We start from the raw sequence: 18,095 nt of genomic DNA on the forward strand, positions 1-18,095 counted from the left end.
CCCCTGGCCATTCCTCTGTTGCCATGTGGCCCTTCCTCAGCCCCCTAGACTGGCCTGCTGCTTGAGGTGTGGTGGAGGATGCTATCCTGTCATCAGTGTTGAAATATGATTCAACTATATAGAATTGGCTGGGCACGCCATCTTGTCCTTTGGCTCAGGCATGCTTTGTTATTCATGCACATCTGTTTACATATCTAATACGGCTGAACATCAAAAAGACTAAAGTAATGACAACAGAAGATTTATGTAACTTTAAAGCTGACAATGAGGACACTAAACTTGTCAAGGATTATCAATACCTTGGCACAGTCATTAACCAAAATGGAGACAATAGTCAAGAAATCAGAAGAAGGCTAGGACTGGGGTGGGCAGCTGTGAGAGAACTAGAAAAGGTCCTCAGATGCAAATGTACTAAACACCAGTCAGTAGCATTCAGAGCACGGTATTCCCTATCTGTGTATGGATGTGAAAGTTGGACAGTGAAAAAAGTGGGTAAGAGAAAAATCAACTCTTTTGAAATGTGGTGTTGGACGAGAGCTTTGCTCATACCATGGACTGCAAAAAAGACAAATAATTGGGTATTAGAATAAATTAAACCAGAACAATCACTAGAAGCTAAAATGATGAAACTGAGGTTATCATACTTTGGACACATAATGAGAATACATGGTTCACTTAGAAAAGACAATAATGCTGAGAAAAACAGAAGGGAATAGAAAAAGAGGAAGACCAAACGAGATGAATTGATTCCATAAAGGAAGCCACAGACCTAAACTTACAAGATCTGAACAGGGTGGTTTATAACAGATGCTATTGGAGGTCGCCATAAGTCGTAATCAACTTGAAGGCATATAACAGCAACAACAATTCAGAGGTAAGCCCCACTGAGTTCAATGGAACATACTCTCAGGAGAGTATAAGCTGCAGCCTTAATTTCTAGAGACCATAAAAGTTTCTCTTCACTTGCTAACGATATTTTAACCATGACCATGACCCTCTCCCTTTGCAATTAAAGCCAGGGCTCAGCCTTCAGACGCAACAAGGAAGTGTGCATTTGAGCATGGGCGGAATAACCACACATCCTCAGTAGCGCAAGATCCTCCGTGGTGCAGAGTGGTAAGCAGTGGTAACGCAGCCGAAAGCTCTGCTCACGGCTGGAGTTCGATTCCAATGGAAGGAGAAAGTTAAATCTCCGGTAAAAGGGATCGAGGTCCACTCAGCCTTCCATCCATCCGTGGTTGGTAAAATGAGTACCCGGCATATGTTGGGGGGTAAAGAAAGGCCGGGGAAGGAACTGGCAATCCTACCCCATATATACGGTCTGCCTAGTAAACATCGCAAGATGTCACCCTAAGAGTCTGAAACGACTCGCACTACAAGTGCGGAGACACCTTTACCTTTACCTTTTACAGCCCACATGCATCTTGGAAGGAAGAGGTCTGAGTTTCTACGGGCACGTGAGACCCAGCACTTACAAAAACAAACCCTCACCCAGTACAACTACTTAAAAAAAAACACCTTTGCTCTTAATGCAATTCTTGATACAGGGCTTTGGGACGTCAAGTTGCGTTTTGGCTGCGCGTCGAACGGGGTGAGTGAGGAATGCCATTGGCTGAGGGGACAGAAAGGAGTCAATTACGCCAAAATTTCACTTGAGGCTGCATCAGGTCATTGGCCAGCAGCTGTTCTATAGGCGTGGCTCTGTGGGTTAGAGATTGCGCTTTTGATTGGCTGCCCCCTCGGAGTGTTGCAATTGGAGAAAAGAGAGGTGAGTCGTGGAGAAGGGGGTATTACGCGGGGCCCAGAGAATTTGAGGATTGTAACTCGTTATGCTGGTTGGAGTTGCGGTTGGTTTTTGTTTTTTTGCATTGTAAACGCTCGTGTGAAACGATGGCTGAAGATTGAGGCGGGTGCATAGCTAACCCTTTGTACGGGATTGTGTGAACGGCTAGAACTGTTAGCTGCCATGACACTTACTACCCCTATATCTGTAATTCTAGGTACATATTTTGGGATTAAGTCCCACTGAAGTCAGCAGGATTTACTTACGAGGAAACATGTTCAAGATCGGGCTTGGATGCCTTGTTTACAAAACTCACTTTTTGACTCCTCTTGATTTACTTTCTGTAATAAAATTATAAACCGGGCATGTTTAAAAGCAAATTAAGAATCGGTATCCCTCCACCTAAGCACACACATACTTGTGTTGCTGCTAGACACTGTGTGACGAGATAGAAATTACGTATGTATGTAAAACATTTCTGTGTTGCCCTTTAATTAAAAATAAAAATTCCACCTAGGGTAACGAACAACATATCCGTGAACAATAAAACAACAGTCCAACCTACAATAAACACACAGTTGAGAGCAGCACCTAAAAAAACAACCTCACCTAAAACCCATCATAGATTAAAAGGGTCTGGGGAGGGAAACCAAATGGTATTTGTCTAGTCCCTAAAAACATTAATGTTGGCTGTGGGTGAGCCTCCCTGGAAGTGCCACAAGTGCCTTATCCAAAGTCACCAAACATGTTTCCTCAAAATGGCAGGGGCAGCGGAAGAAAGCCTCCAAAGAAGATCTTATTGTACAGGCAGGCTGATGTGGAAGGGAAAGTTCTCTTGCCTTCCACTCCCAATATGTGTAGGACCAGCACAAAATTTAGCTCAGAGATGGTCTGGGACAGCGCTCATTAAACTATGGCAGGAGATGCTCCCTGGGATGCCAAGAGGATTTTCTGGGCGCAGCACATTTGGCTCTCTGATACACTTGCAAAAGATGACAGTTCGGCACAACATTTGCATCTACTTCATGTCATATGCACATTTGTATTTTATTTTGTAAGTGGAGTGAAGGACCCAAAAATAAATCAGTAGCCACACACATAATGAAATGTGTAACAGGCAGTATGTGAACAGGTGAAGCTTTTACTGTAATTGTATTTGCATGCTAGAAAAGGCTTAATGTTGAATTTTTGCCTGCCACACAGCTGTAAAAGGCACAAGAACCTCCTTTTCCCCAATGCCAACTCTAAACCAAAGCCTAGGCTGCAATTCTATACTCGCTTGGGAGTAACACAAAAACCTACTTTTGTGTAGATATGTATACCTTTCTACTGTAAGTTAATTATACAATAAATGAGTGCCTGGTCGTTAGCTCCTGCACAGCAGGAGACATGCCTATGCCTCTTTGCAATGTTTTCTCACTTTCAGTTTGTCATTTAAGAGAGAGGGGAATAACATCCACCTGCACTAGGGTTGCCGGGTTCCTGGCCTGAGACTGATCTTGTATCTTTAGAAGAAGAGAAAGTCAGCCAAGTGCAGGTGTTCTTGCAACACTGTAATGAGAAAAACCACAGGGTGGAATTCTCCCTTCCCCCTGCATAACTTGTAAAGATACAGAAGACATCTTGGTTGCCAGGCCTGGGCTCCAAGAGGTCTTCAAGTTGTGTGGGGGGAAGGGAGAATTCCACCTTGTGGTTTTTTTCATTACAGTATTGCAAGAACATCTGCACTTGGCTGACTTTCTCTTCTTCTAAAGATACAGGATCAGTCTCAGGCCAGGAACCTGGCAACCCTGACCTGCACTTATTGTGTAGTAGTATTTGCAGGAAATAACTTCTAAGGAGTACCTGATCTTGGACCGACTTACCACAGGTAATATGTATCCTGGTTGATAGGGAAAAAAAGAAAGGGCCAACTATGAAGATTTGAAAGAATAGAAAATGAGACAGAAGCTCGAAAAGTATACGAAAGGGGAGGGGAAAAGAGCAGTTTTTTCAGACCCCAAGGATTCCTGTGTCTGGCGTCCAAACAACTAATCCATTAGTCACAGCTCTGACTTCACTCATTGGCTAAAAACAATAAAAGGCAGGACCAGCCAGGCTGACTTAATCTCACAGAGATTAAGGGTTCCTGCAGTGACAAAAATGGATTAGTGAGCGCCCCTCCAGATTGCAAATCTGATTAGGAACAGGAAGCTGCTTTATACTGAGATCATCTGTCCATTTAGCTTAGTATTGTGTACACTGACTGGCAGCAGCTCTTCAGGCTTTCAGACAGGATGTCTGCTAGCTCTACATGGAGATGCCAGGGTTTGCTCTTGGGACCTTCTGCGTGCGAAGCAGATGCTCTGCTGTTAACACCCTTCTCCAAATAGTTTAGGACAGGGGTGAGCAGATTTCATGCTTCTCGGATCACCTTTTTTAAACAAAAATTACAATCTACCAAGTGGGGCCAGGTGCAAAAAACATACAGTTAAAACAAAAGAATAGGGTGCCATTGAGCACCTTCAGAGTTTAGGAATTTGTTCTCCATACAAGAACTGAACTGATCTCACAGTTCATTCTTACAAAAGGTCCACTCCTGGTTACCTTTCTTCATTTTAGCAGCCTAATTTAGGTGGGAAAAGTCATTTTGGTGTTGTTGTTGTTAATTAATTGGACGTTAGAAGCACTTGCATGTCCACCACAAATTAGTGACCTACCAACAGATTCCCATCTGCCTTCTGCCCACCCATGGTTTAGGGAGAGTATTGTCTCTGCCACAGAACTCAACAACTCCTATTTGCTTCTAGGGGAGAGGTTTACAAGTCCAGACTATGGTGGTAGGATGAAAGTTTGTGCCCCTCTTTCCCTATAACTAGAATCATCAGAATGTGGAGTTAAGGGAGCAAGTTCTTTTGCCTCTGTTTCCAGATTATGTTTCCAGTTTGCAAAACCTTTGTTTTCTTTTACAGAAGTCAAAGGAAACTGTTAACGGGGGGGGATGAAGCCTGACATCCCAAAGGATACACTCTTCTAGTTTTAGGATTGTTTGCACACATGCACAAACCTCCCTTGGTCATTTTATAAGCTCCTTTCTTACTCATTCCCTACTAGCTCAAAAGGAATTAATTAATTAAAAATGCTGTTTTTTTAAAAAAAATGCTGATTTCCTGCAATTTGAAGCAGTTTATTTGAAGCAATTGCAATCAGGGAAAAAAATACCATAGAGCCAACAGCAGAGAAGGTATAAAATAGTGTCTGAGCACCTACAGGCCAGCCAAAAAAGGTGTGCTTTGCAGTCCTTTGTAAAAATAAATAAATAAGGGGAAAGCAGAGCTTTGAACTTTAGAGGGAAGAGCTCTCTCCTCCGCCCCCACCCATGAGAAGCAATAGCAATCCAGTATCTAGTCTACCTCTAACTTTCGTATATTCGCCCCCCAAAAAACCCCACATTTTTTCCAGCCAGCCCCACTTACGCTAATGTCGGGTAATTCATCAGTTAGCCACTACTCTGCATTCTCAGTTCTCAGCAAGCAAAGGTCTATTGCACAATGAGGTCTCTGGAGGACATCAGTCACTGAACTCTCTGCAGCCTTTGAGATTTACTTATTGGTTCAAGGAATGAGTCAGAGGTTGAAGAGAGTTCAGAGTAAGCAATTCCAAGCAAGATCAGGGACCCTGGACTCGCCTCTTTCATCCTGGGGTGAAGCAATCATCATATAAAGCAGTAATGGGGAGCCTGTAGCCCTGCAGATGTTGGTGAACTATGAATCCCATCATCCCTGCCTATTGGCCATACTGGCTGGGGCTGATGGGAGTCAAATAACATCTGGAACGTGTCCCTATTTGTAGTGCAAACAAGTACAGGGTAGTTTCTGCAGCAAAGTGTTCACCTTGCCACTTACGAACATGCAGTGATCTATGAATGGCAGATAGTTAGCAAAAACATATGATTAACGATTGTTATCCAATGTTTATCCTTAAATCTTTAAAGCCCAAAGGATCCCTCCCCTGTTAAATGTCTTCTTGGCAACCTATTATTATTATTATTATTATTATTATTATCATTATTATTATTATTACTTCTTTACACAGGCTTCATTAAACTATAGAATTTGCTCCCACAAGAGGCAGTGATGGTCACCAACCTGGATGGCTTTAAAAGAAGATGAGACAAATTCATGAAGGATAAGGCTATCAGTGGTGACTAGTCATAATGGATGTGCACTGCCACCATAGTCAGATGCTATATGCTCCTGAATACCAGTTGCTAGAAACTGCAGGAGGGGAGAGAGCTCTTGCACTCAGGTCCTGCTTGTGGGCTTCCTGTGGGTTTCTGGTTGGCCACTGAGAACAGGATGCTGGACCACATGGGCCACTGGTCTGATCCAGCAGGCTCTTATTGTTGTTATTATTTGTTAATTAAATGTATATCCCACCTTTCCTCCCAGAAGGAGCCTAGAGTGGCAAACAAACAACAAAACACTAAATACATGTATGAAATATATTAAAAACAAAACATCTTGGGGAAAAAATTAAAAACAAAGCCTAGGCAAAGTTTGATGCTGCAAAGGATTCTGGGACACATTCTTCATTTTGTGCAGGGAACACACCTTGGTACAAGCAATAACTATCCCAGAACAAGGATGTGCTTCCTCCTTTCAATGTGTGGCCCTTGGCCGCTGCCTGGTCTTCCTGTATGGGCGAGCAGGCCTATGGTCCCACCACAGAGTAAAAGCTAGATTGGGTTATCCTTTTCTTTACCAGCAGAGGGCACCTGCCTTCCCCCTTCTGTTCAGGGATGCATGTTGAGGGCATCCTAATTTGCAGCAGTTGCTTTTTGGACATGATTAGTTTGCTTCCATGATTTCGCTGGCCTTCTGTGACCCACTTTCTCTCAGCCTTAAAGTACATTACCAGGTTGTTGTGAAGATAAAATGAAAGGGGGATAAATGAAGACCTTAACTGAGCATTTTTAATATACACTAATATTTAAAACTTCCGTGTGGACATATTTTTTCTCAAACGCATCTCTGTTCATTCTGTCTCTGAAATGGGTGCACCTGCCAAAGTTCTTTCTTCTGTACAACTGCTATTTTTTTCAGTGGAGGGGGTCCTTTACATCCAGTTACCATATTTGGAAGGGTGGAAACCTTCACTTCACATTTGCTCACAAATCTATAAGAAATATTTGTGCAAACTCCTGTCGCTACAACGTAAATAAGAAGAGCCCTGCTAGATCAGGCCAAAACACCATCTAGTCCAGCATCCTGTTCTCACAGTGAGCAACCAGATGCTTCTGGGAAGCCCATAAGCAGGACATGAGTCACAACAGCAACTCTCCCCACTTGTGGTCTCTAGCAATTGGCCTTCAGAAGCATACTGCCTCCCAACAGTGGAGGTAGAGTGTAGTCATGTTGGTTTATGTGTATAGGTGGAGACATGCATACACAGGAGAGGTCTGCATCCATTAAGTCAAGGGTGGGGAAACTTGTGTATATCAAGGGCCACATTCTCTCAGGAATAATCTGTTGGGGGCCACATAGGAACACAGGAAGCCGCCTTCCACTGCATCAGACCTTTGGTTCATCTAGCTCAGTATCATCCACAGTGAATGGGAGCAGCTCTCCAGGAAGAAGCCGGCGGCTGAACCTGAGATGTTCTGCATGCAAACAATATCCTCTGCCTCTGAGCAACAGCTCTTACCCTTAACATGCCAGTGGTGGCCAGGGCCAGAGCTGAAAGTGCATGGAGCCATCCTTTCTCTTCCCCTCTTTCTTTCTGCCACCTTCTCCCTGTCTTCCTTCCTATACAACAGCCCACCAAGGTAGGCCAGTTTGTCCAGTTAATTAAAAGAGACATCTTGGCTTTGGTTCTCAGTGCCCTTAGCTCTGTTAAGAGGAGAGGGGCTGTATAACTCAAAATGAATGATGATTAGAGTCTAATCATCATACATGCTGATGACATGCAGCTCTATCTCTCCATTCCATGTGAGTCAGGAGAGGCTGTGAAGGGACTAGACAGGTGTCTGGAGGCAGAGATAGGCTGGATGGGGGCCAATAAACAGGCTGAATCCTGATAAGACAGAAGTGCTGTGGGTGGGTGGTTCCCACGTCCAGGAATTAGGTGTACAACCTGTTCTGGGAGGGGTACTTTTCCCTGAAGGAACAAGTTCATAGTCTGGGGGTACTCCTGGCTTCCACCCTGTCACTAGAGTCCCAAATGGCTTCTGTGGCTAGGAGTGTTTATGCCCAGCTGAGGATGATTTGCCACCTACAGCCGTTCCTGGTCCAGGATAGTGTGGCATCAGTTGTTCATGCTCTGGTGACTTCCTGTCTGGACTACCATAATGAGCTGTGTGTAGGGCTGCCCTTGAAGATAGTCTTGAGGCTGCAGCTAGTGCAGAATGCAGCTGGTAAGTAGAGCAGTCTGAGGGGACCATGTGTCATTGGTCCTGAAAGTGCTGCACCTGCTGCCAGTGAGCTTCCAGGCCCAATTCAAGGTGTTAGTACTAACATATAAAGCCCTAAATGGCTTGGGACCCAAACACGTAAAAGAGAGCCTTCCCCAGTATCAACCATCCCCAGACCCTTCGACCAGCAGGTGAGGCCTTGGTGGTGGTGCTGCCACTGGGGGCTGCTCGGTTGGCATTGACCTGTGACAGGGCCTTTTCAGTGGTGGTTTTCCATTTGTAAAATGCTGTTCCCAGTGAGGTGTGTTTGTTTCCATCACTATTAACTTTCAGAAGGAAGCTGAAAACATTCCTGTTCACCCAGGTATTTGTTGGCTGAAATGGACTATTCCTGGCAACCTGGAGATCACTGCGTGGAAGAATGTTTTTAGAATATTTTTCTTTTTGTTGCTGTTAAATTGTTTTGTTATGTTTGATGCCCTTTGAAAGGAAAGGTGGAATATACATTTAATAAATAAATAATCACCTTTGAAAAATGGTAGTATCTCTCTTGTACACAGATTGGCTACAACTGAGATGCTGTGCCTGTTTCCTCTAGGAGCACTGCTGCAGAGAAGAGCCACTCTAAATTGGAAGCTCTCTTTACTCTTTCACGATTCAGCAGCAGGCATTGCTTCCTGAGAGACCCAATCTAAAGAGGAATCTTCAGGTGCTCCAGACTGTTGCTATTTCTGGGTGGGATTCAGTTACATACTGGCAAATTCAGGTTACATGATTCAAATTGATTTGGAGCGTTTGTGCATCATATCTGCTTTCCCCTCAAAACTAGATTTTTCTGCAATAAGGGAAATGATGGGGAAATGAACTGGGACATATGGGATAACATTTACTTGATGCAACATCATCTAACCTCCTCGCAAACAAATCAGAATGAATGTTCAGTAAATAGTCAATATCATCTAATCTCCCTGAAAAGTTCATGCAAACAAATTAGGATGAATATTCAATCAGTAGGGCATCTGAAAGTGACTTTTGTCTGCTTTATCTTCTGCATGACATCCCTTCAGATATTTGAAGACCATGGTCATATTTCTTCTTATCTTTTGCTTCTGCAGCTTAAACATACCCATTTTCTTCTGTGCTGCGTAATTGCTCAAAATCCAGTGCATTAGTTTGCCTGAGATTAGGGGGCATTTTTCAAGGGCATGTGACTTTAAAACAAATTTTCTGATTTCTTACTAGACTCATAGTCTCTAAAGGTATCAGAGTAAAATGTAAAGCCCTAAAACACAAGCAAATGGATATAGATATTTAATCAAAACTGCTAGAAATAACTTTCAGGATATATCTCTTTACTGTCTTTCAGCTTGAAAATGTCAGTGACACGACTCGGGAAAGTGGTTCCCAAAACCAGCATCCTGTTTCTGTGTGACATGCAGGAGAAATTCCGGCCCACCATCAGCTACTTTCCCCAGATTGTATCTGTGGCAGCTCGGATGCTGAAGGTAAAATGTGTGTGGGATGATGGTGGAGAGGCTTGCTATGCTTTGAAAAACAGGTGAGGGAGATGGAGGGGAGGGGAGGGGAAATGAAGGGAAGTTATTCCATTAATTGGCATTATTATTAGATCATGGCCTCTAAGGCCACTTCCAAAATTGCTCCAGAGATTGGATGGAGGCGTATTATTCTTATCACAGGCGCTATCCAATAGGTGCCTGCAAGAGTTGCACCATAATCTCTACATAACTGTTGCAGCACTGTTAGGAGCTGGTTTTGGTGCTTAGGAAGCACTATACCATTTGCTACATAAAGATGCAAAACCAGTTTGATCAGATACTATGAGGAGCGGGAACAAAAATAAATGTATGTACCACTGCCAATGACATCTCTTCTACAGAGCCATGAAAAAGTATTTGCCCCGTCTGATTTTCTGCATGGTTACATATTTTTGGCACTGAATGTTATCAGACCTTGAACCAAACCTAATATTAGGGAAAAGGGAACCTGAGTGAACAATAACACACAAGTTTGATACTTATTTCATTTATTTATTAAAGAAAGTTAAGCAACATCCAGTGCCCCCATGTGAAAAAGTAATTGTCTCCTTAGACTCAAAACCTGGTTATGTCATCTTTAGCAGCAATGACTGCAACCAAATGCTTCCTGTAGTTCTTATTTATTTTATTTATTAAATTTATTAGTCGCCCATCTGGCTGGTTGTCCAGCCACTCTGGGCGACATACAAGATAAAAAACAATACATTAAAACGTTAAAATTTAAAACCATAACAATAAAAACCTAACCCACCCCAAAAGCCTGCCTGAAGAGCCAGGTCTGCAAGGCCTGGCGGAAGCTCATCATAGAAGGGGCATGGCGGAGATCATTTGGGAGAGAGTTCCACAGGGTGGGGGCCACTATTGAAAAAGCCCTCTCTCTAGTCCTCACCAGTCTAGCTGTTTTAACCGGTGGGATCGAGAGAAGGTCTTCTGAGGCTGATCTTATTGAGCGGCATCCCTGACGATGCTAGAGGCGCTCCTTCAGATAGACTGGGCTAAAACCGTGTAGGGTTTTAAAGGTCAAAACCAACACCTTGAATTGGGCCCGGTAAACAACCGGTAGCCAGTGCAACTCCTTCTGCACTGGAGTGATGTGATCTTGCCGGCGGCTGCCTTTAATCAGACGAGCCGCCGCATTCTGTACCAGTTGCAGCTTCCGGACCGTTTTCAAGGGTAACCCCACGTAGAGCGCATTACAGTAGTCTAGGCGAGAGGTGACCAGGGCATGTACCACCGGTGGGAGCAGATGGTTGGGAAGGTAGGGGTGCAGCCTCCGTATCAGATGGAGTTGATACAGTGCCGCCCAGCTCACAGCCGAGACTTGAGCCTCCATGGACAGCTGGGAGTCAAGAATGACCCCCAGGCTGCGGACCTGGTCTTTCAGGGGCAATCGTACCCCATTGAGCACCAGGTCCACATCCCCCAGCCTTCCCTTGTCTCCCACAAACAGTACCTCGGTTTTGTCAGGGTTCAGCTTCAGCTTATTCCTTCCCATCCAGCCACTCACTGACTTCAGGCACTTGGACAGGGTTTCTACAGCCAACATCGGTGAAGATTTAAATGAGAGATAGAGCTGCGTGTCATCCGCATACTGATGACATTGCAGCCCAAATCTCCTGATGATTGCCCCCAGCGGCTTTATACAGATGTTGAACAGCATCGGGGAGAGGATGGAACCCTGTGGCACCCCACAAGTGAGAGGCCAAGGATCCGAGACCTCATCCTCCAATGCCACTCTTTGGTACCTACCAGAGAGGAAGGAATGGAACCACTGCAATACAGTGCCCCCCATGCCTAACCTCTTCAGGCGGTCCAGGAGGATAACGTGGTCAACGGTATTGAAAGCCGCTGAGAGATCAAGGAGGACAAGGAAGGTGCATTCGCCCCTATCCCACGCCCTCCTCATATCATCTACCAAGGCGACCAAGGCTGTTTCAGTCCCATGTCCAGGCCTGAAGCCCGATTGAAATGGATCCAGATAATCCGCTTCCTCCAAGTGCGCTTGCAACTTGCAGTCTCTCACAGCTCTGTGGTGGAATTTCAGCCCACTGATAACATTCAGTGCCAAAAATATGCAACGATACAAAATCAGACAGGGGGCAAATACTTTTTCACGGCACTGTGTATGTGGTCTCCAAATAGGGAAAAACTACAGCCTGTGCCCCAAAACCAAAGCAGAACTAACCAGCTGCAGTTACATAGATGGGCACGTGGGGGCAGCATAATATCGGCTTCTGAAAACAAGACTTTTTTCCCAAAGAACCCAGAGTCCTGCTTTTTCCCTCTGCCATCCTCCTGCAGGTTGCCAAGGCTCTTGAAATCCGGACGGTGGTGACCGAACAATACCCCCAGGGCCTGGGCCCCACAGTGCCAGAGCTGGGTGCTGAAGACTTGCCCAAATATACCAAGACATGCTTCAGCATGTTTATCCCAGAGGTGGAGAAAGAGATGGAAGCTGTTCCCAACCTGAAATCTGTCCTTTTGTGTGGGATCGAGACACAGGCCTGCATCATGGTATGGGGCCAGAGGCCTGCCTCTTGGTGATCTGGATATTATTGACTGGTAGGGCAGAAGACCTGGTGTCAGGATGGGTGGACCTGTAGGTTTGATCAGTGCCTACCTTAAGGCAAGTAAATCCAGTGATGAAGAGAAGCCTGACCGTACAATCATCAGCATGTTCGATTCTGTTTGTATACAGATCAATTGAGACCTTCTCTCCATGCACATATTAAAAACCAGGGAAAAAGTGCTGTCACATCCCCCCCCCTTCGTTTTAAGTTAGGTTCTTGATCAGTATCCTGGGTTTGATGAATGTTTTCAATTTCTTAGGAGCTTCACACGCACACAAAGACACTTAGTATCCCCCCCCCCGTTGAAAGGGGAGGAGGGAAATTCAGGCATATGCATTTCTCTTGCTTCTAAAGGGTATGCATCCCTCCTGGCCAGGATGCCAACTAGCGTGGAAGCCGGGAGTGGGTTTCCATAGATGCAGAGTTCAAGGCAGGGATGGCCAACATAGTGCCCTCCAGAAGTTGCTGGGCTACAACTCTCTTCATCCCTGACTGTTGGCCACGCAAGCTAGGGCTGGTGGGAGTTGTGGTCAGCATCTGGAGGGCAGTAGTATAGTGGCAAATTCAGAAGTGCAGGGTCCCTTCATGTTTGTTACAGCCATGCCCCATTTTTTCTGATGCTGAGTTGAGAATGAGATCCTTGTTAATGCCTTCTCCCACAGCAACAGATATCCCTAGGAGCCAATAAGCATGACGGGAGAGAGTGTTGGCTGCAGAGAAGAGTCCTCAATGTCAGACTCGCCTCCTTTCACTCTTCTCAGTGGCTAACACACTCCCCTTTCATGCTGATTGTCTTATAGGATGCTGAAGACATTGGGACCCTGCTCCCAAAAAAGTAAGGGGTCTAAGACGCCCCCGAGACCCTGGACGATGACACCGCTGCTGGAGGGTATCACTTTAGCTATCCTTAGTCAAAGGGGGTCTCTTGTAAACGAAAGGAGCAACTTCAGAGCTAGATGATATATCAGCAGTCCTTCCCACAATGGGTGGATGATGGCGTGGTAGGAATTTTAGGAGGCTGGGCCCAATGACCTATAGGACCCTGCAGAGAGTTGCGTAGCTGAACAGAGAGTTTTGAATCTTTGCTAAGATTCTACCTTCCCTGCAAATTAGTCAGACAGAGGCTTTAAGCTTTAAAATAAATAAGTACTTTATTCTGGAAGTACATGTTTGATAGGAAAGAGTCCTATATCTAGCTAACTAGCTAAGTTGAAGCAACGAGCACTGAGCCCAGGACTCGCCCTCATGCTGGTGGAGAGGAGAGACAAAGGAAAAATGTCTGCTCCCCTCTCGAGAAAGAAGAAGACTGAAAGGAGGGAAGGAACTGGAATCAACATCCTTTCATATCAGTCGAGTTTACAGCCTTTCCCAACCAGTGTGCCTCCAGATGTTGTTGGACCACAACTCCCATACGCCTCAGCCAGCATTGCCAATGGTCAGGAAAGATGGGAGCTGTGGTCCAACAACATCTGGAGGCACACTGGTTGGGAAAGGCTAGCAGTAGGGAAGAGACAGCAGGAGATCAAAGGGATAGGTATAGCCTAGGAACCAAGAGGTCTCCTCTCTAGCTACCCTTTTTAACCCCATGCAGCCTCAACCCATAAGTTGGAGTTGAACATCATACATTCCAACAGGAATGAGGGCTGTGCACCCATCCCGAGTTTGACAATGGCTTTTCTCTTTGGCTACAGAGCACAGCGTTGGACATCATGGAGCGAGGCCTGGATGTTCACGTCGTGGTGGATGCCTGCTCTTCCCGCAGGTGACTGGTGGGGTTGGGGGGAGAAGCCCTGTTGTAGGGGAACAGGGAGGGGGCAGTGGTAGAAAAGCCTATTTCCCTTCTCCCTTGTATTCTTTATGTGGTGTTCTTCTCCCCAACCCCCTGGATCTCAGCCAGGTGGATAGGATTGTGGCTCTGTCCCGCTTACGTCAGAGTGGTGCCTTCCTCACTACCAGCGAAGGGCTCATCCTACAACTGGTCAGAGATGCGGCACATCCCCATTTCCGAGAGGTAACTCCTCACCCCTCTTTCCACACCTGAGCCTGCTGCCCTCCTTCTGCTATCCGTGGCTTGTTTGGACAATTGCACTTCAGCTTAATAAGCTGAAATAGACACAAGACTCACGTGCTCCTCCCTTTGTTGCAGGAGTGAATAAAATCAGGAACATTTCAGTTAACAATCTTTTCTGAATTGGGAAACTATGGTTTAAGAGTTTCTGAAGGAGCCAGGAGCTCTCCTATGTCTCAAGGCGTGACTTAATATGCTGGCTTCTGCTGAAGCTGTTAACCATAGTTTCCTACTTTGGTGGAAATGAGAAACTAGTTAATGGAAGACTTCCTGGTTTGTATGCTCACACAAAGGGGAAGAGCGGGGAAGAGATTCATATCTCTATTTACTAAGTCTGTTGGCACTCACATGCTGAATTTACCTTTAGAGGGAGCAATTATTTATAATATTATTAACATTATTCGTATGATTTCTTACCTGCCCTTCACCATAAGGTCTCAGAACATGTTACAATCATTTAAAATACAGTATTAAAAACAGTTTCAAAGAGATTACAGTCGCAGGAATAGAGTATTGAAAACGTGGATCTCGGGTGTCAGGATAAAGAGGTGCATCTTCAGCATACAATGGAAATTACATAAGAACGTAACAGCCTGCTGCATCAGGCCAAAGGCCTGTCTAGTCCAGCATCCTGTTCTCACAGTGGCCAACCAGGTGCCCATGGGGAGCCCGCAAGCAGGACCTGAGCACAAGAGCGCTCTCGCCACCTGTGGTTTCTAGCAACTGGTATTCAGAAGCATACTGCCTCCTTCTGTGAAGGCAGAGCATAGCCATTGTGGCTAGTAGCTATATAATGAAGGTGCCACATGCACCTTTGTGGGGAGGGAAAACCACAACCTAGGAGCTGCCACAGAGAATGCCCTCTCCCGGGCCGCCACCAACAACCACCCATGAACTTCTGAGGGCTGTGGAACTACCAAGAGCCCACCCCCTTTCTGATATTAACACCTGAGAGGCTCTGTAGGGAAGGAGATGGCCTTTCAGATTATCTCTGGCAGAATTCTACCACACTCACAGTGACCTGTGAACGGCTCACAAGTGGTTACCTATAGGCTCTGGCTGAAGCCTTCTAGAATTCCTTCCCTACGCAGGAATGGGTTGAAGATCTTGGATAGCAACCCTGATTCCCCTAATCCAAAGAAAGCGATTGCTGAACCTCCAATAACCCCTCTGTTTTTTAACATATACAAGGACTTATTCAGAAGTTGCTGTGTGTTTGAGGGGAAAACCCCCGCTGTCCTTGGCAAGATCAGGGGCTCTTGACTCATTCCCCTTCCACACATATACTCCCCAGCCCCTTCCTGGATAAGCGATCACATAAACATGAGCAGGACTCAAAACTATTCCTAAACTAGAATTTTCAGCAAGTTTGGTTCTGTTCATTTAGAGTTCAGTCAAGACCAGGGTTCTCTTCACCATACATACAGGTGTCAAATTAGCACTGCAAAGATTATGTTGCACCAGTTCCTGCTGTGGCAAATAGTCTCTGTGCTTTGCTTGGAAATGTCACAGACTGTACCCCTTGCAGTTGTGGCCTTTTAGCTTATCTGTTTGCCATTTCCCCCCCCCCCCTGATATTCAAACTCATAAGGTGTGTGTGCGCATGCGCATGCGCTTACACACACACACACACACACCACACACACACAATAAACAGTTGGGCTCCAGTCTATGGAAAGCTTATGTCACAATAAAACACAAGACTTCTTTTTGAAATAATGGGGCTGTTTCCTTTGGGTAGGGAGTGCTCACAGTCCCAGAGAGAAATATGGTGGACTATGAATGACCCAAAGTAATCAGCAAGGCTTTCTCCATGCATGTCGGATGGAAGACGTTTTCTCAGGACAGGGTATCATTTTCAAGAGGGACAGGGACAGTTCCTGTTGGAATGTATGAGGTTCAACTCCAACTTGTGGGTTGAGGCTGCATGGGGTTAAAAAGGGTAGCTAGAGAGACCTCTTGGTTGCTAGGCTATACCTGTCCTTTGATCTCCTGCTGTCTCATCCCTTCCTGCTAGACTGATATGCAGAAGAATGTTGATCCCAGTTCCTTCCCGCCTTCCCAGTGTTTTCTTCTTTCTCGAGAGAGGAGCAGACATCTTTTCTTTGTCTCTCCCTCTCAACCAGCATGAGGTCTAGCACTGGGACCAGTGCCAGCTGCTCCAACATAGCTAGTTAGCTAGATATAGGACTCTTTCCTATCAAACATGTACTTCCAGAATAAAGTAGTTCTTTCTTATTTGAAAGCTTAAAGCCTCTGTGTGACTAATTTGCAGGGAAGGTAGAATCTTAGCAAAGATTCAAACACACACACATACGCTCGCTCAAAACTCTCCGTTCCACTACGCAACTCTGCAGGGCCCTACAGGACACTGTGCCCAGCCTCCTATAGTTCCCTCACTTCAGGAACTTAAAATTTAAATGTCAGCAGTAGGGAAGGGGAGAAGGAATGGGTAGCCAAGGTAATGAGGCTGGAGGGGGGGAAACTGTGGTCCCTTCCAGATGTTGCTGGACTACAAGGTTCCATCATCCCCAGGCATCATGGTCAGGGATGATGGGAGGGGGAGCCCAACAACACCTGGAAATCACAGGTTCCCCTTTACTGTGCAGCCCCACTGCCTGTGTCTAGAAGCTGTGGAACAAACTTGGCAGTGAGGGTGTCCGAGGGTAGCCCTGAGTTTGTGACTGAGCCCCAGTACTGAAGCATCAGTAGTACCATAGGGGTGCGGGGAAGACAGAGACCTCCCTTATTTAGGAGGGATGATAATATGTTGCTCCCCTCCCCCATATACATATATATATTAATTATATTATCTCTCTCTCTTCCCCTCTGTCACTCAGACAGCCTCTTCTCATCTGATGCCCTCCATATACTGTTGGACTATAACTCCCATCATCCATGGTTATGCTGGCTGAGGCTGATGAGATTTGGAGGGCACCAGGTTGGGGAAGGCTGCCTTAGAAGACGGCTCCATGTAGAAAGAAAGCACAGCTGGCACTCTCTGGAAGATCTCACACTTGCACCCCTTCTGTCTTTTTCAGATCCAGAAGCTGATTAAGGACCCCGCCCCAGACAGCGGCCTACTTCCTTTCCTGAAAGAACCAAACCCCCTTTCCAGCTAGGCTGGCTGCTCCAAGCGATGGCTCTCCTCCTCCTCCTCCTCTGAAGCATGTCCAGCCACTTAGTTTGGTCACTGCCACCCTTTGGGTATGAGACAAATGGAATCAAGATATGCAAAGTTAATTCTTATACAGGAGATGATGAAGTAGCCTGCTTGGAAATCTTGTACCCCATTTGTCAACTTATGGGTTTCTCTGTGGTTATTCAGTGGGATAGAAACATTGTTTTTGTGCACAAGTTTGAGAGCATGGCCCCAGGTTCAAATTTAGTCCTTCTCTCTCTCTCTCTCCCCCTCTCCCCCTCTCTCTCTCTCTCCCCCTCTGCTTATAGATGGAAAGACTGCACCCAGGCTTACTGGTGTCGTCTCACAGATCTGTACATTTTTCTTGGTATTTAACGTATATGCAAAGGAACTGGAATTCTCCACTTATAAAAAATAGCAGATTCTCCAACCAGAAACAATCCGCAATTAGAATAAATGATGTTGATTTATTTTTGCACAAACTTATTTGATTGGCACTATTCCTTTTGATTGTGGTCTTGAAAGTGTGTATGGTTATATAGAATTTGAAATGGTTTTTTCTTCTTCTGCACATTTCATTGTAGA

General features: G+C 45.5%; 1 protein-coding gene and 1 long non-coding RNA gene across 4 annotated transcripts in view; one reads left to right on the top strand and one right to left on the bottom strand.

Annotated features, from left to right (window-relative positions):
- Positions 1-1,597, bottom strand: part of LOC133366584 (uncharacterized) — a 13,610-nt gene extending 12,013 nt beyond the window's left edge. Inside the window, exon 1 of the long non-coding RNA XR_009758449.1 lies at positions 1,519-1,597. This is a non-coding gene — a long non-coding RNA (uncharacterized LOC133366584). The remainder of the gene's footprint in view (positions 1-1,518) is intronic.
- ISOC2 (isochorismatase domain containing 2) lies at positions 1,515-17,992 on the top strand. Of its 3 annotated transcripts, none has more exons than XM_061589836.1 (6): positions 1,515-1,591; positions 9,541-9,679; positions 12,032-12,244; positions 13,992-14,062; positions 14,194-14,311; positions 17,410-17,992. In XM_061589836.1, the coding sequence occupies exons 1-6, from the start codon at positions 1,530-1,532 to the stop codon at positions 17,488-17,490; spliced, it is 684 nt and encodes a 227-aa protein (XP_061445820.1). In that variant the 5' UTR covers positions 1,515-1,529; the 3' UTR covers positions 17,491-17,992. The 3 variants fall into 3 exon arrangements, with proteins under 3 accessions (XP_061445820.1, XP_061445821.1, XP_061445822.1); XM_061589837.1 differs by lacking the exon at positions 1,515-1,591 and adding an exon at positions 1,673-1,768; XM_061589838.1 differs by lacking the exon at positions 1,515-1,591 and adding an exon at positions 8,773-8,883.
- Positions 17,993-18,095: the final 103 nt, after the last annotated feature.

The sequence above is a fragment of the Rhineura floridana genome, chromosome 11 (assembly GCF_030035675.1).
Source record: "Rhineura floridana isolate rRhiFlo1 chromosome 11, rRhiFlo1.hap2, whole genome shotgun sequence".
NCBI classification, from domain to species: Eukaryota; Metazoa; Chordata; class Lepidosauria; order Squamata; family Rhineuridae; genus Rhineura; species Rhineura floridana.

Bases quoted from the DNA above. Each gene is read 5' to 3' on its own strand.
- ISOC2 (XM_061589836.1), top strand. From the start codon at position 1,530: ATGCAATTCTTGATACAGGGCTTTGGGACGTCAAGTTGCGTTTTGGCT. The intron at 12,245-13,991 runs GTATGGGGCCAG...CTTTGGCTACAG, and splicing joins AGACACAGGCCTGCATCATG to AGCACAGCGTTGGACATCAT. The intron at 14,063-14,193 runs GTGACTGGTGGG...CCTGGATCTCAG, and splicing joins GATGCCTGCTCTTCCCGCAG to CCAGGTGGATAGGATTGTGG.